At 50.7% G+C, this 27,433-nt stretch overlaps 1 protein-coding gene across 2 annotated transcripts; it reads right to left on the reverse strand.

The window, feature by feature from the left end:
• Window positions 1–379: 379 nt before the first annotated feature.
• LOC100629143 (myelin and lymphocyte protein) lies at window positions 380–27,433 on the reverse strand. 2 transcript variants are annotated; one of them, XM_014731020.3, is made up of 4 exons: window positions 27,206–27,433; window positions 6,437–6,604; window positions 5,139–5,270; window positions 380–1,947 (listed from the first exon to the last, which is right to left on the reverse strand). In XM_014731020.3, the coding sequence occupies exons 1-4, from the start codon at window positions 27,266–27,268 to the stop codon at window positions 1,846–1,848; spliced, it is 465 nt and encodes a 154-aa protein (XP_014586506.1). In that variant the 5' UTR covers window positions 27,269–27,433; the 3' UTR covers window positions 380–1,845. The 2 variants fall into 2 exon arrangements, with proteins under 2 accessions (XP_014586506.1, XP_070092255.1); XM_070236154.1 differs by having other exon boundaries at window positions 380–1,662; window positions 27,206–27,414.

Consider the following 27,433-nt stretch of genomic DNA (forward strand, 5'->3'; position numbering starts at 1 on the left):
TCAAACGCCAAATGAAACTGCGAATTTCACGCTGACTCAGGATGGGAGGAAGAGTCCTGTCAGAGCATCATCTGCAAAGCCTTGGACTAATGAGGGTTTTATCCCGAGACCAATTTGCAAATGAAAAAGAGAAAATAGAGAAAGACCATGTCAAAGTTTCTTTAAAGAGAATGATTAAAATTTTCAAAACACTGAGAAACCCGTGGGAAATTCAACTAATCCTTTGGTTTATCTTTTGATGCCGTTCAAAAATGCGCCTCTGTCAGCATCATGGAGCTGGCTTCCCAAATGTGATCAGGCAGTTTTGTTGAAAAAACAAGACTTGTGTCAATCAACGCTTGATTGTGAATTTTCTTAAACAAGTGACATGCTTCCATCATTTCTTAATTTGAACTTTAATTTTTCAAGATGACGTCCCAGTCAACCTTCCGCTCCTGATTTACTCTGAAGATTGTTACTTAAGTTTTGTTTTACGTGGACTCACTGAAAGTGGCCCTTTTCTGGAATAATTATCCTGGGATAACAACGGACTTCCTGGAGATGCCACTGAGACCTAACTTAGTCATGGGGTCCCCAAGGTGGGAGGGAAGGAAAATGTCAACTAGTTAAACCTCTGCCTGAGGCTGTAAGCTTTGCCCTTGTGGCCGCAAGCCAGAGGTCAGCCAGCCCTGCCCGTCTGCCTCCACGGCTGGGGGCTGACCAGTTTCTGAGGCTCCTGGTCTAGTGCCCCAGCTCTGGAACACCATGGATTCTTTGAGTGAAGGGATGAAGGAGCACTTCATGCCAGGAGCTGACTCTCAGGATTCCTCACTGAGCGCCCCCTTCCCATTATCTCCTCTCCTTTCAACCTGGGAATCTCATCCCCAGAATGTGGCCCTCAGCACTTGTCACTTCACTTCCTGTCACTCTGCAGTCTGGTCCCCTTTCTCCCCTATGGAGTGGCCCAAGGAAATTCTAAAAGCAGTTTATTATCCACATCACTAACTGGAACAGAACACACAGCCCACTGTCCACAACATCTCTGACCAGCTTCACAGAGTGAGAGGAAACTTCTATACCTTGTTTTCTTGTGGCTTGAGGACTGTCTAATTGAGCACAGACCTCTGTCTTGTAGGAAAAGGAAGGGACCCCAGGCTGGTACTTGGTGAGTGTCCAGAGGGTGAAGGCATCTGAGGCCCCTGGTAGCTGGGGAGGGTGGGAGACCAAGTGCGGGCCTCCCTGAGTGCAGTGGCCGAGCACACACAGCTGTCATCTGAACTGCCATTGATGCCACATCTATACAGTCAGTCTAAGCCCAGGATTCCTCAGAAAGAAAGCTGGAAAGATGGTCCTGATACTGGGGAATCGAAACAAAATGCACAAAACACCCAACAAAAGTGTTGAACATAAAGGCACTTTGTAAAGTATTTCAAAGGTTTATCATCTTCACCGTGGACATCTGCAATATTTGTTGGGTGAGTTTTATCCTTATGACAGGGAGAATCTCCATGAAGACTTAGAAACACGCCACCAGATGGGGGCTCAAAAGAGCCTGTGGAAGATTCCAGCAGAGAGTTCTCAAGATCCGGTCCAGGGGTCAGCAGGGATCTTTGTTCCATGGTCTCTCAGATCACAGTCCCTACACTCCACCCCACCACCCCCTTCCACAAACAGGAGACGACCCTGAAAGAAAGACGGCTCAGTAGTTGGAGGTTAAACGCAGCAGGTCCCAACCCTGACAGGAGGGACAGGGGAGAGTCAGCACAACACCCACAAGACACACAGCATTGCTCTTCTTTTGGTTTCTTTTTTCCACCTTCAAGAGCATTTCTGCATGCTGAAAAGCTTTGCTGCAAGGTGGGCCGATCAGTTATCACTATCTGAATCTTCACCTAAACTATAGTCTAATATGCCGCAAGAAGCACACACATGTTGCACGTATACCAGAGTGGCTAGGTACGAAAAAACCTGAAATGAAGATAAATGACCATTAATGGCATGCATGGGGAGATGACTAGGCACGGGCTGTCCACACTTGGGTGGACACTCACGTTGAGCTTGGGGACAACAGACCCAAAGTGTGTGGACTGTCACTGTTTCCCATCACTCAGGCAGACATTCTTTCTCACTGAGCCCAGACGTGGTCCTGAATGCTTTCGGCACAGAGCTCCAGGTGACCTGATGACCCCCTGGATGTGGTATGCAAGATTCACTGTCTCCATATCACATCATCATGCTGGTGCCACCAACTGCAAACAGGGGTCCTCAGAGGCCCCTCAAATGATACAGGCGAGTATCAACTGCTCTCCATGGGAAACTTGCTACCTCCACACCAGGAAGAGCCAGGTCCACCAGCTGTGAGCCCAGCGGCCTCGGCTGGAGAACATGAGCACAGGGTTTGCTGGCTCTGGGTAAGGTCTCAATGCTGCCTGGATGTCCTCAGACCCATCAGACTGTTATTCTAGGATCATAATCTCACAGACACGGGCGAGGAGCCAGGCTCACAGGACTGAGGGATAGGGACAGGGAGGTGGGATTGTGAGATGCTGCAAAGGAGGGGCTCCTGAGAAAGCCACTGGGAAGATGCAGGCGGCTGTTTAGATGCTGGGAACAAAGTCCATGGAAAGGTAGCACAGGGTCACCTGTGGACAGTCAAGTCCCTGGGGTTGAACCCTGAGTGACCAGGACTCCTTCCCCTGTGCACGGACACAGCTGATATTCTGAACAGAAAGGCGGGACTTCACATTGAACCAGGCTCGTATCCCCCTTGATGGTTTCAGCCCAGCATCCCTGCCTGCTGAAAACATCGTGATTCCTGGTTCTGGCACTCCTGACTCTGCCTGGGCGTGCTCACGTTTCTCCAACCCAGCTAACAGAAAGGGGGACACAATCAATTGTGGACTGGATAAAGAGATGCTGGGATAGTCATGAATGGAATACTCTGCAACAACGAGAAGAAACAGTCTGCATCTCCACCCAACAGTGAGACGAGCCTCACAAACCTAAGGCGGAGAGAAAGAAGCCAGAGAGAAAAGAGACACACTGTGCAGTTCCACTCACATGAAGTTCAAAAGCAGGCAAAATCGAGCTGGGCAGCTAGGAATCAGGCCCATGGTCATCCTTGGTGAGGGTGCACAGTGACGGCGGCAGGACAGGAAGGGGGTCTCTGGGAGCTGTTTATGATGCTCTATTTCTTAATCTGGATACTTGTTACACAGAGGGGTTCACTTGATGGAAATTCATCAAGTTGTGCACTTGCATCCTGCTCACTTCTCTGGATCTATGTTGCATTTTCATAAAACGTAAAGAGAAGTCGGAACAAGGTAGAGCCCAGTGGTTCTCAGCTAGAGGTCTGTCCAGTGGGAAGGGCATTAATCCACCCCATCTGGGTTGTTCCGCCAAGTGCTGACCCACTAGCCATGTTCCATCTACGTATCATTACTGTTGTCTGCAATAACTTTATGGAAGTTGTTGGCAAAGGCCTTGCTGATGTCTGTTCAGAGAGAAGGCTTCTGGGGTTGGAAAGGGGCAAGGTATAAGGCTCTCTAGATGAGGGGAGATGAAACAGAGTCATTTGAAGGATGGAGGAGGTGTATGACCAGCCTCCCAAGAGAAGGAAGAGCATCCTAGGGGCTGCCTGGCTGTGCTACTGTTTAGAAACCAGCCATGTTGGGAGATGAGCCAATATGGGAGGCGATCCCACACTGTGTGACATTTGAGGGGTGCAGGGAGCATGAGGTGGCCATGTTGATGGATCTGGGGAGCATGCTGGGAGCTTAAGAGGAGCATGTGGCTTCCCTGGGGCAGGGGATGGGCCCACAGGGACCAGCAGACAGGCTTTGAGGAACCTTCCTCAAGGAATCAAACAACTCCCATCCCTGTGGGATTTCTCTCAGCCTCTGCTCTGTCCTCTCCAAAATGGGGAGATGGCACAGCTTTGGCTGCTGGAGCTGCTATCTTGTGATCTTTCATTACGTTTCACCTCAGGATTTCCATAATTCATAAGTTGACCTCTAGAAATCTGAGGAGTGCTATTTCTGAAACTTTTTCTTATTTTTTAAAGAATACCCTTGGCTAGAAATACATCTGATATGGTGGGTTAGCACACATGTGCAAGCCCACCATGCACAGCTCTGGAGAAAAGTTTTACAAAACAATACATTCTCTTACTCCTGTCATTCCAACCCATTCCATAAAAAGGAAATCCAGGTCATGACCTCACATGACCTCCCCCATCAGTGGGTCTGGCCCGCAGTGGAGAACGTTCCTTTTAGAGCTCAGAGACCTGCACACACCGTGCCCCCCAGTCACACACATTCGGCACCCGCGTTTGTTCTGCTGACGGGGTAAATGAGGCTCAAGCCCTGCTCCCCCCAGGGCTCCTGTGAGGCCTCGGCAGGAAGCTGTTCAATATCCACAGTCCTTGAGGGGAAGGGACAGGAATCCCCGTCCCATTTCACAGAGGAGCAGGCCGAGGCTCAGGGAGCACAGGGGACGTGCACGGGGAGCTGGTGGAGACGAGACCTCTGGCCCCTCCTCCTCCCACAGGTGCTCAGAGCTGTGGGGCAGGAGACACCGTCACGAGGAGCTGAGGCCTGATGGCACAGCAAACACCCACAGCTGGGGGTCTGGACTCGCTGGGCCCAGAAGGGCCTCCCCACAGCCCAGCCCAGAGCCAGGGCCTGGGGAGACCCCGGTCACTCGATTTTCACCCCAGGCCTCAGTCTCCCGCCCCTGACTGTGCTTCCATGGAAGACCGCTCAGGGGGCCAGGACACCCAGGGGCCAGACTCACTGCTCCAAGCTGGTGCTGAGGGTGCCGACAGGCACCTGGCCTGACACCAGCCCCACCCATTCCCGGGGACCTTGGAGCACGTTATCCTGCTCGTGGGGCCCTGGTTCTCCATCTGTGAAATGGGGATGACACAGCGCCCACACCCCAGGGCTGCTGTGAGGGCTCAATATGATGGTTCATGGAGAGCTCGGATGGTGCCGGGCATCAGCGGTCATGTCCTCACACACCCGCCCTCCACAAAGCCCACCCAGGACCAGACCCTGGGCCAGCCTAGGCCTGGGCAGCGCAGGGCAGCCTTCCACTCAGACCCTTCGTCAGTGGGCAGTGGGAGCTGTGCACATGGGTAGGCTGACTGGGGGACCCACCGTAGCAAAGATGTTTTCAAGATAATGTTGGTATGTGAAGTAGGAGCCCTCTTGCATGTTGTTGGTGGCCAAAGCTTCCAGGATGGAGGCGCTGAGGTAAAACATGGAGGCGAAACAGTGGTAGACTATGTCCTGCAGGGTCAGAAAGGGCCGTTGGAGAGATGAGGAGCCCAGACATGGACACTGGGGCCAGCTCTGCTCTCAGCAGGGCTGGTCCATCCCACCTGTCCCCACAGGGCATGGCTCAGGATCCTTGGTCGTCTTCCACTGCTTCCTTTGACTCTCCCCAGCCCATCCACCATCACCACACCCCCACACCCTTCACTTGGAGGTTGTTTGCTCAGCTGAGTTTCATCTCGCTGGTTTGGGGGCAGAGGAAGGACTTCAATGGAGAAGGGACGCTGCCCTCCCTTGAGGGGGGACCTAGTGAGGGGGGCAGCTGTGGAGTTAATAGGTAGGAATTGGTTCTGGACCTGAGAAGTGTCATACATGGTCACAGTCCTAGTCTGGATGTGGCCTCGGTGACCAGTGCAGGAGAGAGAGGCCCAGACCATTTCCATTGTTGTTTTGTTGTCATTTGGGTTTTTTAGTGGGAAAGGCAGGGGACTCCACGTATGTTTACAAGGAAAAAGTCCTAGACCGGGGTTTGAGCGGCTGTAATTGGGAGGTGATTTCTCAAGTGACAGAAGGAGACCTTTTGAGTGACAGCCCAGGCCAAATGACCCCACCCACTCCAGGGGACATAAGGGGCAGGGGTCCATGAGTAAATTTTACCCTCTTGAGAGGCCTTAAGCCAGAATTTATGCAGAACAGAGACCACAGGTCATCTCTCTCCCCCATCAGCTCCTCTCTGGTGACCCAGCTTTAGAAGCTGTGACATGGAGCGGGGCAGTACGCATGGCCTCACACTGGGCAGCCAAGGCCAGCCCCCAGGACCCTGCTCCCAGGAGATAGAAATCAGTGCTCCTGGATGATGGGAGGTGCCAACAGGCCCCTGGCAGGTGCAGGTGGGATGGGAGGGGGGTTGGGCTGCTGGTTACCCAAGAAAAAGGCAGTCACACAGGAGGAAGCAGAGCAGATGGTGACAGTCAACCTCTGCCATCCCCTTCTCCTGACCTCCTGGCTGCAGGGAGCCCTGGCCTGCTGTGCACAGCTCGGAGTTGAAGGCCGGGCCAGCTCAGCCTTGGAACATGGGTGGGAGATGTCTACAGGGCAGCCTCACCCAGCACTGGAAAAGCCAGCCTCCCAGGGGAGATGGTCCTACCAACCCTCCTCAAACATCCAGGTCTGGGACTCACCAGGATAACCCAGGAAGTCTCCTCATAGTCACTGCCACACATGTACCAGAAGAGCAGAGCAGTGGTGCCCACGAAGCAGAACACAGACACGAACATCACCCAGCCCTGGGTCAGGGGGAAGGGCACCAGGGACGAGGCAATCAGGATCCACACTAGGCCCCCTAAGACCTGCAGAGGGAAGGGGGGCAGGGTGAGTATCGGGCCAGGAGAGCCCATGCCCAGGAAGGGCCAGACCCAGAGGTCACGCTGGGGCACGAGGGGCAGAAAAACAGGAAGGAGGCAGAGAACAGCGGGGGGCATTTCCTCACCGAGAATGACTCTTTCAGCCCCAAGGCTCTAGGCTGACTCTCCAATCTCAGTCTTGCCCAATCCTGTGCTTCCTTGCCTTTATTCACTTTTTAAATACAATTTATTTTTTGTTATTTAATGAGTACTTGTATCACATTTATATGCCAGCCACTGTCCTAAGCACTTTACAAATATTAACTCAGTTAGTGCTCTTACAACCCCAATGAGCAAGGTACTGACCATTTGTCAGATGGGGAAACTGAGGAACATGGAAGTTAAATAATTCATCATCCCAAGAAAGGACTTCTACCAGCCAGTACTATTATTAGAAGGGCTAATTCTGAGATTATATCTTTCCTAGTGTTTTTGATTTAAAAATATCCTTTCTTTTATGAAATGGTAGTGTCCAGAAGATTCTTTTGGTCTTTATTGCCAAAATAAATTAGCCACATTGTGTCATTACCAGTTTTTAAAATAATTGACCCCTTAAGTCCCCAAGTCCAGGAAGTGCTCTGAGTGCTGGCATTGGGGCTGGAGAGAGGGCCCAGGGCAGTCGGGCTCCTTGGGGGGCTGAGGATGGGCATGACAGAAGCACTCCCTGGTCATTATTCAGAATACACCCCAGTTATCTTCACAGGATCAGTGAGCCCCAATCAAAGAGGAGCATAAGGACAGACATGACGGTCACAACACCCCTCAGTGCCACAGTCCCGCTCCCGCTGTGGACAGGCACACCCCAAGCTGGGACTCTCTGTGCTTCTCTTCCCTTCTACTTGTCCATCTTCATCCCATTGACATCAGCTCAGCCTCATCCACCATCACCACCCAGATAAGGACTGTGCTGGGCGTGGGCTGGGACACTGGGGAGATGGCTTTGCGGTCAGAGGTTCCAAGGTGCTGTGACCCTTGCACCATCCTCCTGAGCATCTGAGGGCTGAGGACGGGCTGCTTGCCAGTTCTACGTCCCCTGTGGTGTGAACTCAAGTGGTACCTTGACCTCGTCTCCCTGTCCCTGCTGCCCACCTGCTGGGTAAGAGACACCACTGTCCTCACAGGGGTTCTCTGATCCTCTTAGCTGAGAAGCTTCAGGAGAGGATCACATTTGGTGGAAAAATCAGTGCAATGAAGCATTTGGAGTGATCAAAACCAAGTTGGGCCTCATGAATCAGATCTGGGCATCTCTGCCCAGAAGACTTCCTCTACTGATGAACCTGAGATGGCCTGGAGGAAGGCACGTGACAGAGTGAGTGTGACACGCTTTACAACTAACAGTAATTGGAGCAAAATCAGTTAAATGCAAATCCTCAGACTGCCATAGATAAGACGTGTGTGTCAATCTCATCCACAGTTGCCTTTAAGACCAAACAGGTCACTTGGCCTTTTCCATCACGGGCACTGACACAGGGACATGAGTGTGCTGATGGCTGAGACGGACTTGGATTTAGGAGGCACAACAGTGTGGCATGGAGAAGAGGGAGGATCAGACGTGCCCATCCTGTGGGCATAGGCAAGGGCCTGGGACACACTTGTCCTAGGTGTCCTTTGCCTGGTCAGCGGGTGACCACCCAAAGAGGACCAATCTAAGTCAGGTCCCCATTCATGTGCTCTCAGGAAGTCCTGCACTGTCCCATTTGCAGCTTTCTGCACAAGACAGGTGGATCTGGTTAGTCACAAAGTGGCACTGTCCCTGACCAGGTGAGGGAGGGGGTGAGGTACCCCTTGCTCATGGCTGACTCTTGGGTGTGGGACACAGGGAAGACCCGTCCAGCCGTGTGTCAGTGTCCAAGTTGGTTCCAGCCTTCGGGGTCTCCTGGGAGACTGGTGTGCCCAAACAAGTGACTGATGGACCAAATCCCAGAGGAACAGCTGGCCCTGCACATGGAGGGGAGAGCCCTCCATTCTGGAATCCCACGTGGGACCCAGAGGGGCCCGAGGTGCTTGTATGTGGCCAGTGGACATGGCATTGAGAGACACTGAATGCCACATCAGGAAAACAGCTCTCATCCCCTCAAAAGAAACCCTGCACCCTATTGCTATGGCCCCCTCCACCCCTCCCATCCTTAAGCAACCACTGATCCACTTCCTGTCTCTATGGATTCCCCTGTGAACTTTCACATGAGCTGAATCATATATAAAACGGGGACTTATGTAATTAAGCTTCTTTCCTTTGGCATAACATCTTTCAAGGTTAGAAATTCTCCTTGAAAGACGTTTACGAAATGTCTCCACCATCACAGCACAGCCCACCGGCCATTCTGACCCACCATGTGTGGACACTGAGTGAATGTGGCTCAGCTCTCTGGAGCCCCCAACTGGGAAGAGCTGAGGAGCCTCTGGTTCCCAGGGATGTTCTCATAGTACACATGCCACCAGGCCCCGTCTGTCCCAGAAACATATTTTAAGTGACACATCATGTGATGGGAATGTCCTCAGCACAGAGGAAATGATGAAACCACAGGGGGCTTTGCTCCCAGGAGATGGGCTGTGGGCCTGCCCTGTACCCCTCACAGCCCTGCCCAGCATGCGCCCGGGGAGAAATGCAGGGCAACCTGCACAGGAGACCACCTGGGAGGGGGCTGAGGTGGGTGCGGAACACCCCTGAGAGAGGATGGGTGGATCAAGGAGAAGAGAGGAGAGTGAGAACAGAGGGTCTATTCCAGCTGGACATCCATGGGCAGCGTCCTGGACACAGACACAGCTGCTGTGAGAGCTCCAGTGCAGATGTGTGCTGGAAAGGGTCACAGCTGGAACAGCTGTGCAGGTGTGAAGGCCCCGCTCCTCCCGGGCACATGCCAGCTCCCCCAGCACCTCCACCATGCAGCATCTGCACGCGCAGGGGTGCATGTGAGCCCTGGAGACCGGCTCTCACTGCATGTGCTGGAGGAGATGGAGCATATAACCCGGCCTCTTGGGCCATGGCTTCCTTGTCTGTAAATGGCATTTTGCAGCTGTCTCCCCACACTCCGGGCTGGTGCAAACTGGCTGAAACCATGGAGGTGAGTGTGAAGCTGCTGGCATCGTGCCCAGCACCACCCAACAACTAGGGTAGGACACTGCTCACCCAGGAGGCCACAGCCAGGTGGAGACAGACGCAGAGGCAGCCCGTTACAATGCAGGATGACGCCCCACCCGAGTGGGCCAAGCATCCTGGACCGGGGCAGGACCCTATCAAGTCTTGAAGGGAGAGGTGGACGGCACTGGCTGACCTGGCCACAGGGTCACCAAGTAGCTCACCAGGGGGAGAGAAGAGTACACGCCGAGTCCAGAGGATGCTGGAGCACCAGTGAGGGTTTCAGAAGGCCGGGGAGCCATGCACGAGGTGGGGGACAAGGAGTGGCTGGAGATGGGGCTCGAGGGAGGGTGAGCCTGCGACAGAACTGATCGCTGGGCCAGTGTGGAGGCCTCCAGGCCCCGCTCAGTGCAAAGCTGGGATTCGGCGGGAATCACGGACACAGCCAGCACCTGCCGCCCTCCCCCTACTCAGTGTGCAGAGAGCACCAGGGAGAGTGGACGCTGCACCCACACCCAGGGAGACCAGGCCTCCTGGGCAGGGAGTAGCCCACCCCATCCCGGCCTCAGGACCCCGCTGAACAAATACTTCTCAAGAGCAAAGGGGTAGCTGAGGGTTCAAGCATTTCCCTTCATAAAGAAAACTCTAAGCAGCTCTCAGCTTCCAGGCGGCAAATGCTCAGAGGCAATAACCTTGAAACACGAAGCACACAAGTGGAGGCAGGGCCTCAGTTTCCCTTCCACTCTGTCTACAGTGCAGGCTGGACTTCCGCCAGCCCCGCCGGCCCCTGGGTCACCGTCCTCCACACCAGAGAGGGTGCAGCTGGCTGGTGTGCTCTCAGACGAAGGTCTCTAAGTCGGGGGGCCGACAGTCACCTGGGTAGAGCTCTCTCTCTGGGCCCAGGTCCCCAAGTTGGAAAATGGGGGTGGGGCCTGGGCTAACGCTCTGTGGTTCTCACCCTCAGTCTACACTAGAATCACTGACACCTGGAAAAACACCGATGCCCAGGTCTGGGGCCCAGGGTCTGACTAGACTGCAGAGAAGCAGAGTTACAGGACAGGAAACAGACACTCGGGCTCTTTGCCAAAGGCCTGGGGATGTGTCTACACCACACGAGCCTGTGGACAATGCTCTGGTGACCCCGTCAGACAGTAGAAGAAGTGCCTGCTGTCTGCACACCCTGCCTGGCTCAGCACTGCTGGCTGGTGATCTGAGGCCCCACTCACCCTGGTGTTTCAGGACTGGAAACCTCCTATCTTAATTCAGTGTGGCTTTGGATGCTGAGCAGAGCTGAGATTCTCCAAGAACCAAGGATAGGGGTCGGCCCTGTGGCCAAGTGGTTAAGATCATGTGCTCTGCTTCAGAGGCCCAGGGTTTCGCCTGTTCATATCCTGGGCGCGGACATGGCACTGCTCATCAGGCCATGCTGAGGTGGTGTCCCACATGGCACAACCAGAGGCACTCACAACTGGTATATACAACTATGTACTGGGAGCCTTTGGGGAGAAGAAGAAGAAAAAAATGGAAAAGGCAAAAAAACCCCAAGACCCAAGGATAATGTACAAAACTAGACCAAAAATTTCCAGACTTAAGAGTTTACATCCGTGGTCTACCGGATCAAATGATTTTTGTGAAAAAAATTTCCTCAGGAGATAGTCATGGGGGGAGCTCTCGTGTAATCTCAGAGACGGTTCTCTCTTTTTCTCTCTGAATTAATCCACAGGAGGCAGGCAAGGGGGATGAAGGGTGTAGACTTTAGAGCCAGAGTTACCATGTTTGAATCAGCTCTGTCACTTACTAGCTGGGTGGCCTGTTGTCCCTGGGCTAGTTACTTAACCTCTCTGTTCCCTCTCTGAAAAACAGTGATAACAGCAGGACAGCCTCATGGGGTTCTGCCTGAGTGCCTGGCATGTGGGGGGCACTCAAAGTGCTCGCTGTCACAGCTGTCATGTGATGAGGCAGAGTCTCCCCTGTAACCACGTGACATCTCAGGAGGGCTAGGATCTCACCGTGCACGGGGACCCCTTCCTCATCCGGGTGCGACCCAGGATTTAAAGATAACTTCAAAATCAGCAAAGAGACAAACCTGTGATCTCCCAGAAACCAAAAGTGGAGGAAAATGTGTGTGCCTCCACAGAAGGACACAAAGGAAGTAAAAATATGAGCAAGTCCTCCTGCAAACAGTGAGCCTCGGTCACAAAGGGAAAGGGATCCTCCTGCACGTTCTTGAGATCCGTGTGGCATCCCCCTGCTCGTGCAGGGCTGGAGGAGCTCTGTGTGCACAACCATCCAGTGTTCTTGCTGCAGGACGTGGACACCTGAGGTCAGTGCAGAGGAATTGCTCATATTCTCTGGAATTTTCTCGGGGGCTCCATTTTACTGTGTCAGGGTCTCCACAAGCAGACTCTCTTCCAATAACAAGTCAAGACATGAACCACAGAGCACTTCCCACAGAAACGTCTGGCTTTACCCAGCAAGATAAACAGAAACAAGAAGGATCTGTGAAAAATTCCATAAGCCACCCCTAAGAGACAAAATCCGTGGACATGTAGACCAGACAGGAGAGGCTTCTGTGCAAGGAAAACAAAAGGTATTGATGGGAGTCACCAAATAAGTGAGCGATGTGGTCAGCTAACAAAACAGGTGTGCACCTGCCAACAGTGAGAAGAAACCCCCATCAACGGCCCGGCGCTTCTCTGAGGGTCCCGGGGGTCTCCCTGGGGAGTGGTGGTGACTGTCAGTTTCACCCTCTGTCTGCCCGTGGGGTCAAGGATTCTCTTGTGATTCATAAACATTGTCCAGGTGAGAGACAAAACGCTAGCCCCTTTCCCACCAGTGCATGCTGAGAACAAATGTCTCAGAGGCCACGGTCTGGGCCAGGACATGGGCAGACTCGGGATCCTGGTGGGAGACCGACCATAAGCAAGGGCCTGCAGGACAGGAAATCGGTGCCTGTAGGTGGGCTTCTGAGTGGAGGCATTCAGTGAGCTGGGCCTGAGGGACAGAGGACTTAGCCCCACCATGCCACCTGCACCAAAGGAGCATCACAAATGGAGACCAGTGAGGACTGTGGGGCTGGTTCTGGAAAGAGTCGTAAGATGTAAAAGCTGGGTGGTTCCTTCCTGCCAGGGCCCTCAGTCCAACCGTCCCTGGCTTATCACCAAGCAGCCACAGGGCAGGATGGAGGCTGGGGAGGTGGGGCACAATTTTGTGCCAGAGAATGTCCCCTCCCTGAACCAACGCCCTCCCAGACGGTGATGCTTTGACCCTGATAAATCAGTTTTAAAGGTTTGCTCCAGGCCCACGGGAACCTGGTCCCTTTGCCTTCGGGCAGATGCAGCAATTTGCTTGGCTCTCAGAATTCAGAGCTTTCCCCCCACCGCGCCTGGCACCGGCCTAGCAGGGCGGTGCAGAGAGGGGCTCAGGAAGTCCCCACCCCCAAGGCAGAAGGCAGGACAGGACTGCCATGGCCCCCTCTTCCCTTTGGCCCCCCCCCCATCAGGCTGACCAGGGGCAGCTCCAAGCACAGGAGCCACTGGAAAGCCCTACAGAGGGGGCTGTCTCTGCAGTACTTGGGGACCCCAGGGACAAGTCACGTGTGCCTCCACAGCCCCGCCCACCCCCTAATCTCACTCTCCCCCTGCCTCGTGCACCCTGCCCGGGAAGGGCACGGAAGGTCAAAGGTGGTGGGGATCAGCCTCACGGCCCATCCTGCAGGTGCCCCCTTTGAGCGCAGATCGGCCAGTTGATTGGAGCAGGTGTTTGACTTATTAGTAAATTAATGATAATTGCACCTAATGGCTATTGAGCAGAAGCTGCAGGCACCACGTGGTTTGAAGAGCTTTGTGTACGTTACACTCGCTTAATCCTCACAGCAATCCTGGAGGCCGGTGCTATTACAGCCCATTTCATTGATGCAGAAACTGAGGCGCAGTGGCCGCTCACACTCCCACAGCTGCTGAGGGCCAGCTCTGACAGGCTGGTTGTGGAGCCTGGTCAGGATGGCCCTGCATGTGGCAGTCACCCAAGGCTACACACTGGCAGTTCACCATGAAACCTTCCATGTGTAGGGCCGTTTTGTAAATGGCCATGAGAACAGTAACACGGAGGGAGAGGAGACTGCCCGGTAGACTTTGTCCTGCTCCCTCCTCCCTGAGTCTAGAGAAGCAGAGAACCCAAAGGAGGCAGCAATGGGAGGCAGCCTCCCCTCCCCCACCCTCCACTGGCTAACAGGCTCTGTCCCTTCAGAGGAAAGAACACCAAAGTGTGTGTTTAAGACCAAAAACAAGCAAAAGATCTGAACCCTGAAGGACTTTGCTCCCTCTTCGGCAGACACAGGCCTGGGGTCGTCATCCCCAGGTCCATCCACAGGACCTTTGTCACCCCACCCCCACCCCACTACCAGGGTCGGGATGTGGCCTTCGTCTCCTGTCCTTCCTCCTTTGCTCTTTTCCTGGAGTGTCTCCCCCAAAGCCTGTGCCCTGGGCCCTCTAAGGGCCTCCTTCAAAGGTGGATCCAGGAGCTTCAGGGTCCTCCCTCTCCCCATCCTGGCCCCTCCCCTCCAGCCCAACTGCCTTATAACAGGAAGGGGACTCTGAGGTGCAATTTCAGGTCCGCTGAGAGGGGCTGGGTGGCCCTGGGTCTTCCTCTTCCACTGCCTGTGCAGATCAGGGTGTGATCACAGGTGACAAGGCTTTTCTTCTGGTTCCTGCATATTTTCTCAGGCCCAAGGGCCTTGGTGCCACAAAGTGACTCACCACGGGGTGGTTCTCCTCCAGTATGGACAGAACAATAGCTATTAATGAGCTGGGAGTGCTAGAGAGCCTGGAGCAGAGAGTCAAGGCCAGCCCATCCCCCTAGGAAGTCATTATGCTGCTGGGGCCCAGCAGGAGCCAACCAGGAACCAGATCTTCCACCAGAATGAAGAGGGCAAGTCAGGGCCCAGGACGAAGAGAACCCAGGGAGCTGCTCCTGCTCCCGGGACAGTCCGAAACCTGTGAGGAGTCGGCCACACTTCTCCATGGCATCAGTGCTCCAGGGACCAGGGGATCTTCACCCACTGTCCTCGTCCATCAGCACCTGAGGAGGACACCTGCTGGGCCATCTCATAGGGCCTGCCCTTTGTGGCCTTTGTTCCCCAACACTATTTCCAGGGACTGAGACTTGAGAGGCCAGGAGGGAGCCGAGACGGGCTTGTGTCACAGATGGGAGCCAGGCTCAGCTCTGAATCCATTAGGATTCAGCCTGCAGACTGTCTAGATTGGCTGGCCCCCTCCCACCTCAAGGCATGGCCCAGAGGGGAGCAGTCCCCCACCCCAGCCCTTCCCTCAGAGGATGTGCCTGAGCCCAGAGCAAAGCCAAGCCATTCCTAAGGCTGCAGAAGTGGCCTCGGCCAGTTGCACAGTGCCCTCTCCCACTCTCTCTGGGCCTGTGGGTGCCCATTGAGAAACAAATGGCAAGCAATAGCATATACTGGAGTACAAGAGGAAACCATTTGGTGTAAAACTAACTTGGCCCGATCTTGTTTATCCAAAAGGGCCTGACGTGGCCGTTGAGCATGCATTGTATATTTGCTTTAAGCATTTGCTATGTCCCAAAGATAAGAACAAATGTTTAAGATAAAGATGCAACTTCCCCCTCGTTGGCGTTTCCTTAAGGATAAACATCTCTCCCTAGGCTAGGAACTGATTGCTGTGCTCACCTGTGACCACCCAGCTCGAGATACAGGAGATCTGCCACCTGCTCCGTGAATCACTCTGCCAGCTGGGCAAGCTCATGACTGTTGTAAAAGGGACATTCCTGTCATATGTGATGTATGCTCTTTGTTCTGAGATGGGATATAACCACTCTGTGCACCCCACTTCTTTGGTGCCCTTCCTTCCTTCCTCAGATTTGGCTCATAATAAACTCACACCAATTTTGATTTATAGATTGGTTAAGAATTATATGTGTCTACATTTCTTGGTGTAGTCAGCATGATTTCAGAGAAACCCAGTAGAGACCATCTGGAATCTACGCTGAACGGGCATTCAGTACCAACAGGGGCCCATTGAGCCCCCTGGATCACTGCATTCTTCAGGTGACGCTGGTGAGTTCTCCTGAAACCCAGACCTCCTTATTTTAAGTTGATGGTCCAGAGCTGTTTGAAACCTTAAGACTAAGTGTCTTAAGCGGGTACTGGTACATACCCTAGGTAAGAGGAACCTGGGAATGAAAAACCTAGGGGGAATTTCCTACACAGGGGAGCCTAGGAAAACTTTGGAGTGAGTGGGGCAGGCTGACCTTTTAATTTGGCTTTAAACTGGAAAGAATTTATTTATAAATTCTGAACAAATTGCTTGATAGAGAAATGAGAGACTGAATATGTTCAGCTCCAAAGGAAAGGGACACTGCTCCTCCCAGCCGAAGGGTGTTCTCAGGTGACTGAGAACCTTAGCATGACTGTGGAAGATCAAATCCCTCAAGACATGTATCAGTCCCATAGGGAACTCCACTATCATTCATGTTAATTAAAGGTTTGTCTGGGGAAGCACTTATAAGGGTTGGTCACTCACATTCCAAGCCCCCACGGTGGTTTTAGGCTGCCAGAGGGAGAAACCAAGACATGTAAGAGAGTGTTTATGACCTTTCTCTAGGGAGTAACACTCACAAGCAGCAGACTTCTGACCCACCACACTGTCCCTAGGAATTGTTCAGACTTTATAGCAAAGCAAAACTAAAAGAAAATTGGTAAATCAAGCTTCTAAAAAAGCCCAACCATTTCCCAAATGTACAGCCTCTCCTCCAAGCTCTGATTGGCTTCATGGTGAGACTTGCAATTGCTTAACAAAAGGGGGCCTATTCCCATCCCAGATTCCAAAGACTGAGAGAAAGAAAGAATATGGGAAAAGAAGTTTTTGCAGATGTCACCTGCCATGAAAACACCCTTACCCAAAAACCTAAGGAAAAATTTTAAAACAGAGGCTGCAGAATCTTCATTGTGTCTGTCTGTTGTTTATGTGTGTGTCTTTATATGTATGTTAGAAATGTGTGATATCTGCCTCCAGATGGTATAATTTCTGAAGAGCTCTATTCAATTGATTTAAAGTAAACACTTACAAAATTTTTTTCTAGATGCAACTAATCCAAATGTCTTTCAAGTTAACATGATATGAAATAATAAATAAAATAATAATAAATAAAAGCTTGTTTAACTTTGTTGGTTTGATTAAAATAGGAATGTCTTTAGAGTTATCAGCATTGGCTATGATGCAGACATGAAGCCTTTATTCTACATTTACTGGTCAAATAAGCTGATGTTATCTCTATTACGAAACTGGTTAACAAAAATAATAACTTAAAATGATGGCTAATTTTGTCTAATGTCTCATGAAGTCTTGTACGCAATCTAAACAATTATTGAGAACAAATAACTAAATAGATGTGGAAAAGATGAGTGTTGAGTGAACTTTTAACAATAATTATGCATTATGCTCTATGGACTTAAAATAGCTTCCAACATCTCTTTGGTAACTTGAAACTTGGAAGTTTTTCTAGGTTATTTTAATTGATACAAATTCATTGAATATCTAGGTCATCTCTAAATAAGATAAAATATTAAACATTAATTATTTAATATAAGTTTATCTACTCTTGTCTCCTTATTACAGACAAACTAAAAGGTGTTTAGGTCTATGAGCAAACATGTCTTGTACTTTATTAAAAGATTGTACTACGAAGTAACATGTTTTTAGAAATTGTAAAAGATATTTATAAATTTGCCAAGCCACAGAATGCTAATGTAAAAGACAGTTTAAAATTACTTACTTCTTAGTTTTCAGTAAAAAAATTAAAGTCTATAAGGATTAAAAATTCTAATTAATATATGTGATTAAAGCTACTAAAAATTAAAAAGGAAAACATCTTTGTATTTAAGGAAAGAGGTATGTTTTCAGTAAAGAAGTTATAAGTAATGGAAATATGTTTGTTTGTTTTGTTAAGAAAAGTAAATTTGTCCCAAAGTAATAGGAGGGGGAAAAAGGCATGTGACAAGTTCTGAATGTAAAAAGAAAATTGTAGAAGGTTGATGGAAGTAAAACCCTGAGGAGTTTTGTACATGGTCAAGGTGGCTAAGACTGAAATGAATATAATGAAGTAAATGAGTTTTAGTATAAAAAGTAAGCTGGTACGAGCATTAGAATATGGCTTTCTGTCTTAAATGGGAAATTTTTCTTAAACTCTCAATCTGCTCTTGACAAAGAGGTTATAAAAGGTTTTTCTTTATTTTTGAGTAAGTTTACTTAAAAGAAAGAAGATCTAGGTTTTGCTGAAATAATTCCTTATGTTCAAAAAGACTGAGGTCTCTCTGTTAAGGTTTTTGATTGTTTTAACTCTCTGTTTGCCCTTGACTGTTTCTGTCATGACTTTGGTTAAATGGATAACTAAGCATTATTTCACAGCAGCCCTTGTTTCACAGTGACAAGATCAGCAACCCCTTGATCTTTAAACAAGTATTCTAAAATCTTTTGATATTTTGACAAACTCCCCATAATTCATATCCTAAATGGAGTCTTTCTTTTGGCTTTCTTCTTTGAGAGGTTTCAGAGAGCCCCTGGGACTTCTCAAATAAATTTGTTCTCTCTTCCTATAAAGGGAGGGATGTTAATTAGGCTTGTTTGGTATGCTAAATTGCATGGGAAGCATTGTCAAGTACATGATGATAAACCTTAGTCTATATTGTGTAGGTAGATATTATTCACTATTTTAACCCTGCTACCTTGCTTTCAACATCACAAAAGGAAAAGACCATGACTGCATCCTATTATTTAATTGGTTTATAGATGGGTCTCACTTAAACAATAAGCAAGGACTTTACCAAGCTGGAGATCCTGTCCAGCTCAAGAATACCTACTACTTTCTTTCTTTCTTTTTTTTTTGTTTTTTTGAGGAAGATTAGCCATGAGCTAACATCTGCTGCCAATTCTCCTCTTTTTGCTGAGGAAGACTGGCCCTGAGCTAACATCCATGCCCATCTTCCTCTACTTTATATGTGGAATGCCTGCCACAGCATGGCTTGACAAGCAGTGCCATGTCCCCACCCAGGATCCGAACTGGCGAACCCCAGGCCACTGAAGCAGAATGTGCGCACTTAACCACTGTGCTACCAGGCTAGCCCCCCACTACTTTCCATCAGCTCTGCTAAACCAGTGAAAGATGTCCTTCTTTAGGCTCAAGAAATTGCCATGGAAGAACAGAAGTAAAGGTGGCAACAAAAGGGGGGAAGATGATACTTTTGGAAACTTTCTCCCACAGTAGTTCATAAAGGCTATCCTGGCTGTGCTATATGCCTGAAATATTATCGAGGGAAACTGTTTCATGAATCACAAGGTGACTTTCCCCTTCCTAAGGGACCCTTTGAAGTATGGCAGTTGGACTTTGTCCAAATGCCACCATCTCAAGGATATAAATATATCTTGTAATGATCATTATGTTCTCACTTTGAGTTGAGGCTTTTTCTTCAGAAGGGCAATGGCTTTAGGTAAATTATTATTGAAAAGGATGACTCCTGTTTGAGTAATTCCTGCCAAGTTACACAGTGACCAGGGAACTCATTTCACCAGACAAATAATTAAATCTATTTGTAACATTTGCCCAATAATGCAGCATTTCCACTGCATTTACCATCCCCAATCCTCAGGATTGATGGAAAGAACTAATGGCACAATTGACACTCAACTGGCAAAGCTTTCAGAAGCATTTACTCTCTCACGGCCAAAAGCTCTTCCACTTGTGCTCCTTAATCTTAGATCTAATCTTAGATCGTGATTTTGGTAAACGTTAGCTATCTTCTATTGAAATACTAATAGGACAGCCTACGCAATTAGATGAGTAAATATATGAACCAACTTTGCTTAATGGTGATATATTATATTGTTCTCAGGGTCTCATTACAATGCTTAAAAGAAATGAAAGGTTGGTAGCTGATTCTTTTCACAGAGAGCTCCCAGACCTTAAAGATCATGGACTAAAACCTGGGCAACTTATTTATGAGAAGAGGCATCAAATAAAAGACTCTTTGCAGCCCTGTTGGAAAGGACCACACCAGGATGAGAAAAAGATGCATCTGTTGTAGACAGCTGTCCCAAGACTCCAGACCAGGCCTGTATTCCCAAACTTATGTCACCTCATTTAAACCTTTCTTATGCTTAAACTGTATACCTGTTTTATAATTGTTCCATTTAAGATTTTAAAATACTATCATACTTAAGAAAGTGACTGATTTGGAACATGTGTACAATGTTTGTGCAACAATTTAAAATTAATTGAAAATTATATAACATATGAAATGCTTCCTCTGTTAATATGTACACCTCTATGCTTGATCACTATATCTATTTCCCCCCAATGTGGACAACAGGGCAAATAAATGAGATAGAAGCCTAGCACTGAGGGACATGATGGACCCAGGGCAGGCAGCAACCACCCTGGTGCCAAGGGACAATATTTTGACCACCAGTGCTTTCTATCAAAAGATTATAGATCAAAAGGGGAAAATGATAAGTAAGTGGCAAACAATAGGACATATTGGAGTATATGAGGCAGGAATTTGGTGTAAAACTAATTCAGCCTAAACTTGTTTTTCCAAAAGAGCCTTATGTGGCCATTGAGCATGTATTGTATATCTGCTTTAAGCATTTACTATGTCTCAAAGACAAGAACAAATGCTTAAGATAAATATGTAACTTCCCCTACACTGGCATTTCCTTAAGCATAAGCATCTCTCCTTAGACTAGGGATTAATTGCTGTGATCACCCTGTGACCACCCAGCTCAAGACAACAGACCTGCCACCTGCTGTGCGAATTGCTGTGCTGTGCCAGGTGGGCAATCTTTTGACTGTTGTAAAAGGGACATGCCTGTCATATGCGATGTATGCTCTTTGTTCCAAGATGGTATATAACCACTCTGCACACCCCAATACTTTAGTGCCCTTCCTTCCTTGAGCAAGGATGGCCCCAGGCTAGTTCTCAGATCTGGCTCATAATAAACTCACCCCAATTTTGATTTATAGATTGGTTGTGGATTATTTGCCTCGGCACAATAGTCAGCCTTTGATTCTGGCCAAACCTGAGCCTGAGCTCTTCCATGACATGGCATCTGGGACCCTCCTACTCTCTCCTGAATGCACTGGGACAGAGAGGAGGCCTCATACACCCCTGACATTACCCCATCTACATTGAGCCCAAGAATGACTTATGGAAAGGTTAAAAGCAATCTTTCTCCAAGGAGCTTGGTTGTGATGTCATATGCATGACCATCATAGAACTGAGTCCACCATCACACTTAGCAGCTTCCAGACAACAGCTCAGAGTCACTGACTGCTAATCAAACCAGGCCCCTGGTTCTGGAAAACTGTAAAAGTCACTTAATTCCCAGAACAAACCCCTGAGAGACTTCTGCCTGTAATTCCCCCCTTTAGAGAGGAGGAAGGAGAAAACCCGGGCAGTGCCCTCACCCCTGCTAAACAGCCACAGAGAGGGGCCCACAGCACAGGAAGATGACACAGGGCCAGGGGTCAGTGGGCACAGCCAGGGAAGGCCAGCCTCTCCCACCGTCCTGCACCAGCCAGCAGGGCCGCCCCTACTCCCTGGGGACTGTATGAGGGTCCCTGGCTGGGGCAGCACAGAGAGGGTGCCTGCCCTGAACCTGGGAGGCTCTCAGGGGCCCCTGGCCCCCTGCCCCAGCTTCTCACTGAGAACTGTCCCCACTATCCTCTCCCCCATAGCAACGTCGGGGGGGTGCGCTGGCCTACCGATGCCCACTCCAAACCTCGTTGGATCCATGGGGGCTTCGCAGTGACTATCAAATGAAGATTCGTGGGTCTGCCTTGGATGTACTGACTCAGAACCTCCAGAGTGTGTATGTGACAAGCAGGCCTGGGGGTGTGAGGTCCCCAGTGGCTCTTAGCTGTCCCTTCACTCCCTGGGGGGAGAGCAGGGGACAGGCCTTGCCCAGGGTTCACAGGTGGGTGGGGTCCCCTGTTCACGATCCCTCCTGCTGTGGACAGTTCATCCCGGGTGTCTGGGTGAATGCAGGAACCTGGACGTGACCTGCTGTCACTGCAAGAAGTCCCACCCTGGAGACCGGGGCACCTGGGCAGCTGCCACCCCTCCTGGAGCCTCAGTTTCCTTCCAGCTCTGGAAAGTCAGGTTTCTGCTTCTGCATCTCTCAGCCCAGGAGTCCTCATGGGGCCTTCTCTGTGGAGCCAGAATGTGGGTCACTCACCAGAAAGCTGCTCTGTCACCCTGCCCACCACCCCACTGCCCCATCCTGGTTCTGGGGTCTGAGAATCCCAGACAGGTGAAAACCTAGGGCAGGTCCCAGGTCACTCTCAATTAACAGGAAGTCCCCAGTCCCTTTGGGTCACAGAAACAGGCTCATGTTAGTAACTACTCTGTCCAGTTCACTATAACAATGGAAACTGCAAACCAACTCTAGGTGGTTCCCCCACCCCACCCCACCCCACCCCAAAAAGTGCACCCTACAAGCGCTGCCTCCCACCAGGTGACCCTACCCCTCTGAGTCCCCAAGCTCCTGAGGGGTGCATGCAAGGAGGGGGTCCGCCCTGGAGAGGGGGTGGCATCCAGCAGGCTCTGTCCAAAGAAAAGTTCTCTCCATTCCAGCCATTCTTTCAGGGGCTGCACTGCACACAGGCTGGGGGGAGGGAGCCAGGTTAATGACTTCACAACCCCTTTCCAGGCATTTCCTTCCCAGATTCTGAAAGTGTGGGACAGGGGGATACCTCCTGGTACTTTGTGAGAGAAGTTTCCTCTTGGGACTGGCCGGAGCTGAGACAAACAGCATCCTAGGTAAACATCCTGTGCTGTGAATGGGGGCCTGAGTGTCAGGATGCCCCTGGCTTAGAAGTGAGGAGGAGGAGGAAGAAACAGACTGTGGTTCCAAAAGGAATGTCCCCCTTGGGTGGGGACAGGGGAACAGGCCAGAAGCAGAGACCTGGGTGCAGCTGTTGGGGAGGGGAGACCCTGGGCGTTCCACCGGGGCCTGTGTGGGGTGCACTGGGACCCCACTGCCTGCAACAGCCGTATGGCCTGTGGGCTCCAGGGGCTCAGAGAGGCAGTGTCACAGCCCTGGCTGGGCTGCCTTCCACCTCCCATGAGGACCATGAGCTTTCAGAGGGCAGGAGCTCTGGGATGGGGTGCTGGGCAGGGTAAGGTTGCCAGGCCCCACCCTGAGCCATCGTCCTTCCCTTCTCTGGTGGGCAGTATCCCTGCCTTGGGGGTGGGGGGAGCCCCACCCTGTTGGTCCTGGAGGCCAAGGGTTTCACATCTGCCCCTCCCAGGCTATTGGGAGCTCAGGCATGGAAATGGGAACTGTGAGTAATCAACTCGCTGGATGACAGATTTAAAAACTAATCAAGCATTTTACACCCATTGGATTAGCAGAAAATCATAAAGTCTGACGATGCCAAATGTGGCCAGGATGAGGGACAACGGGGACTTTCATCTGCTGCTGGTGGGAGTCAGGAAGGTCCAGGGTTAGCCTGAAGCTTATACAATTTGGGGACCTTCTTTATAAAAGAATAAAAAGTGACTCCGAATCTTGAAAGGGGCCTGAGCAAGTGGGGGTCCTGAGCCTAATTAAGCTTCATACACTTCCCAGTGACTCCGCTCCCGGGCTGTGTAAATTGGAATAACCCTTTTGGACAGCAATGTGGTAACTCTGGGAAGATGAAGATGTGCGTTCCCTATGACCCAGCGAGTCCAATCCTCTGTGTCCCCCAAGAAATTCCCAACATGTAACCACAGAGGCAAATACAAGAATGTGCTTTGTCAATGCCGTCTGCAGCAGCAAAAAGCCACAGATTAGAGATAACCAAAATGCCCATCAACAGAAGAATGGATAAACAGCGTCAACGTGTATAAACCTCAACACCGTTGCATGGAAAGCACGCTGCAAAAAGACATGACAGGACGACACTATTTCCATGAAGTGTGAAAACACAGCAAACAGTGCCCCGTGGAGCTCACAGGCAGTCAGGGCGCAGGGAAGGGCTGACCCTGCCTGGGCGTCAGGACCACCACATCCAGCCCGAGGCTCCTGAGGATGGAGGGAGGGGAGTAAGACAGAGGCACATCCAGGGACTTAGAAGCCACCTGAAAAGCTTATTTCCTTCATACTAAAAGGAAATACAGCAAAATATTAAGATTTGACAAAGCTGAGTGATAATTACATGGATGCTTATTAAAGTATTATATATAATATTTTTTTCTGTAATATTTTAAATATTTTTTAATCATTGTTCTTTTAAAACAATGTTCACATAACATAAAGCTAACCATTTAAAACAATAGTTCACATAACATAAAGCTAACCATTTTAAATTGCCCAGTTCAATGGAATTGAATACACTCACGGTATTGTGCAGCTGCCACCTCTATCTAACCCCAAACATTTCCATCCCCAAAAGGAAACCCCGCACCCATTACGCAGCTGCTCCCCATTCCCCTCCCCCCAGCCCCTGGCAAACCACCAGTTTGTGTTCTGTCTCTATGGATTTGCCTATTCTGTGTATTTTATATGAATGGAATCACACAATATGTGACCCTCGTGTCTGGCTTCTTATACTCAGCACAGTGTTTCCAACTGTGTGGAATGTCTCAGTGCTTCCTCCCTTTCTAGGGCTGCATAATATTCCACTGTGTGAATATGTCACAGTTTGTCCATTCATCCATTGACCGGACATTTCGGCTGTTTGGACCTGCTGGTTACTGTGAATAGAGTTGCTATGAACATGCATGTCCATGTGCCTATTCAGGTCCCTGCTTTCAATTCTTCTGGTTTTAAACTAGGCGTGGAATTGCTGGGTCATATGGTAACTGTTTTGAGAAACCACCAAACCTTTTTACATGCCTACCAGCAATGTATGAGGGCTCCAATTGCTCCACATCCTTGCCTGCACTTGCTATTTTCCAGTTTTTGATAATAGTCATCCTGATTTCATGTGAACTGCTACCTCACTGTGGCTTTGATTTCATTTTCCTAATGACTAGTGATGTCGAGTATCTTTTCTTGTGCTTATTGGACATCTGTCTATCTTCTCCAGCAAAATGTCTATTCAAGTCCTTCCCCCACTTTCTAACTGGCTTATTTATCTTTTGGTTGTTGCCTTGTAACAGTCCATAATTAGAAATCTCTCCCAGGGTGGCCAGCGCCTCCTCAGGCTCTTTAGTTCTCTGCTCTTTCACACACCCAAGCACATCCAGCTTCATATCCACCATGTGTGCAGAGGAAACTTAAAGGACTGGTGTCTGCCTTCTTCCTGTTCTCCCTGCTCCCTGGGAGCCGAGCCATCCCCAATCTAGAGAGGAAGAAAGAGATTGGAGGTGACAGCTGAGGTGCCCAGCATCTCTCAGGAAGTGTGTGTGGCGGGGGGGGGGGAGTGGGGTCAGCATCTGGGGAGCAGGGGCTGAGGTAGAGGTGAAAAAACAACTTCTAAGACAGCTGAGAGGGCAGGACAAGGTCTGGACAAGGGAGAATTATTTCTTCTAGAAGTCGCTACTGTTGCAAGTCACAAAACCACCCTGGAGGAGAAAGTTTCCACTAACCCAGGGCTCTGAGATTTCCCACCCTCTGCTCTCTCCTTTCCCTTGGTGGGATTTTGGTGATCCTCCTGTTCCCTCCCCCACAGAGCACCCTGTCTGGCTGGGCTGTCCCTCCCCCAGGCGCACTCCTTCCTCTGGGCTGGGACACCAAGAGGAGGCAGTGGGCACTGGGCTGTGCCTTCTGTGAAGCCAGGTCCCCCACCCGCCATCTCCTGCTGCCACCTGAGCCAGCTCTTGTGAAGGCAAGAGAAGGAGGTGCCCCAGAGTCTTCTGCATGGAGCCCAGCTAACACCCTCTCATGATTCTTGTCACAGTGCTCCCCAAACAGCTGCAAAGCCAGAGGAAGCCCCTCATTAGGGCAACAGAAGAGACACTAGGAGGACCTTTTGTTGCTTAAAAATCCCTCTGCCCATCACGCCTCACGGTTAGCCACCATCTCTTTTGGTCATGAATTTGCCTTTGTAAACACAGTGGCCTCTGACGGAACCACCACCACTCATCCCAGGCCCTGGGCACTGTGAGCTCATCTTCAGACGTCCAGCCTCAGGCAAGGACAGGCCAAGCGCTGAATAGATGCACCCAGAGGAGCCACTTGGGGAAAGAATGTTCCAGTGGGTACAAGCCTCTCCCCACTCTGGGCCTGGGTGTCCCTATCTATAAATGGTGGGGCTGGGCACAGTGGTGTCCAGGGTTTCTTCCAGATGTCACTTCCTTGACCCTGGGTGGCCCCAAGACTTGATGTCACTCTGGATACACACAGGTGTGAGCTCAACTCAACCCTCACAAATGCAGTGATACGGGGCCACCAGGTGACCTCGGTCCCCTTAGCCCTTTCCCCAAACCCTCCATGGATGACAGAACCTACTCCCTTTCCTGGTCACACCCTCCCACCTCCAATCAGGCAAGAAGAAGCTGGGGTCCTGTTTTTAAACAGCCAGGTTTGAAGACAAACTTCCAACCAACTCTTCCGCATTGGGGGTGCAGGAATGGAGTCTCCATGGCTGCATCGCTGGGCGCCCACAGAATATACACAGCAGCCCCTCCCAGGTAAGGGCCTGTGGCCCCTGGGGAGTTTAGCCTGAGGGCGGTCTGAAGTTCCTGATACAGTGAGCACTGTACCAGGAGCCCAGGGTAGGAAGTGCTTTCCAGCAGCTAACAGCTGACCTGTGTGGCTGCAGCCGAAGAAGGAACCAGCCACAGGTAGGGAGGCCACTGGATGGCTCAAGGTCAGCCAAAGCAGGGTACCAATTGGGCTGGCCTCTCCCCTCCCCCTACTCCACACACAGGGTAGAATGACTGTGAATCAAACGGTGGCCTGTTTTATTATTTCCAGATCAAAGATGTCGCAAATATATTCTCTCACCAGAAACCTTCAAAGGCCAGAAGAGAATACTCCAGATTCAGCTCCTCCCTCACCAGCCCAGTCCCCAAACCTCGGTTGGTGATGCTCAGGCTTCTTTTGCTGATTTTTGTAAATGAAATCCTAACCCTGGACAAAGCTGGCCACCTCTACAAGGACGTCCCTCTCCCATAAGGGCTTCCTCTCCGCCCAGGTTAATGGGGTCAGGAGCACAGCTATGGAACCAGCACACAAGGAAGGACCCTGGCCTGCTCCCAACATCTGACCCATGCTGCCTGCGAATGTGGTTTTTCCACCTAAATCCTGGAGATTGTTTCCCCCTTTGTCGTTGGTCTAAAAGGGGCCAAACCACTGGGGTAGGGAGAGACATTCCTCACCCTGGCCCTGCCATCCCGACGCTCCCTGGACCAGCAACTTGTGGATCTGGTCAGAGGTCTGTGCGGAGCCCCCGTGATGGCATGCCACAAGGCCCATCCCACTCCCTCCCAGGCTTGGGCGCCAGCCACTCACAAGCTCCCAGAAGAAAAACGCTGGGTATTTGATGAAGACTCTGACGCCGCTGGGCCGGGCCATGCCGGCATGCTGGCGTGCCCTCAGGACAGGAGGCTCGAGATTCTGGTTCCACGCTGACCGCTCGCTTGCTCTCGGAGCCCAGTGACCCGGTCCCCCCGCCCCGCGCGGATTAAGAGCAGAAGCGCCTGGGACCCAGGAGGGAGGAGCCCCGGGCCGCCGCCTGCC

The sequence above is a fragment of the Equus caballus genome, chromosome 15 (genome assembly GCF_041296265.1).
Source record: "Equus caballus isolate H_3958 breed thoroughbred chromosome 15, TB-T2T, whole genome shotgun sequence".
Lineage (NCBI taxonomy): Eukaryota > Metazoa > Chordata > Mammalia > Perissodactyla > Equidae > Equus > Equus caballus.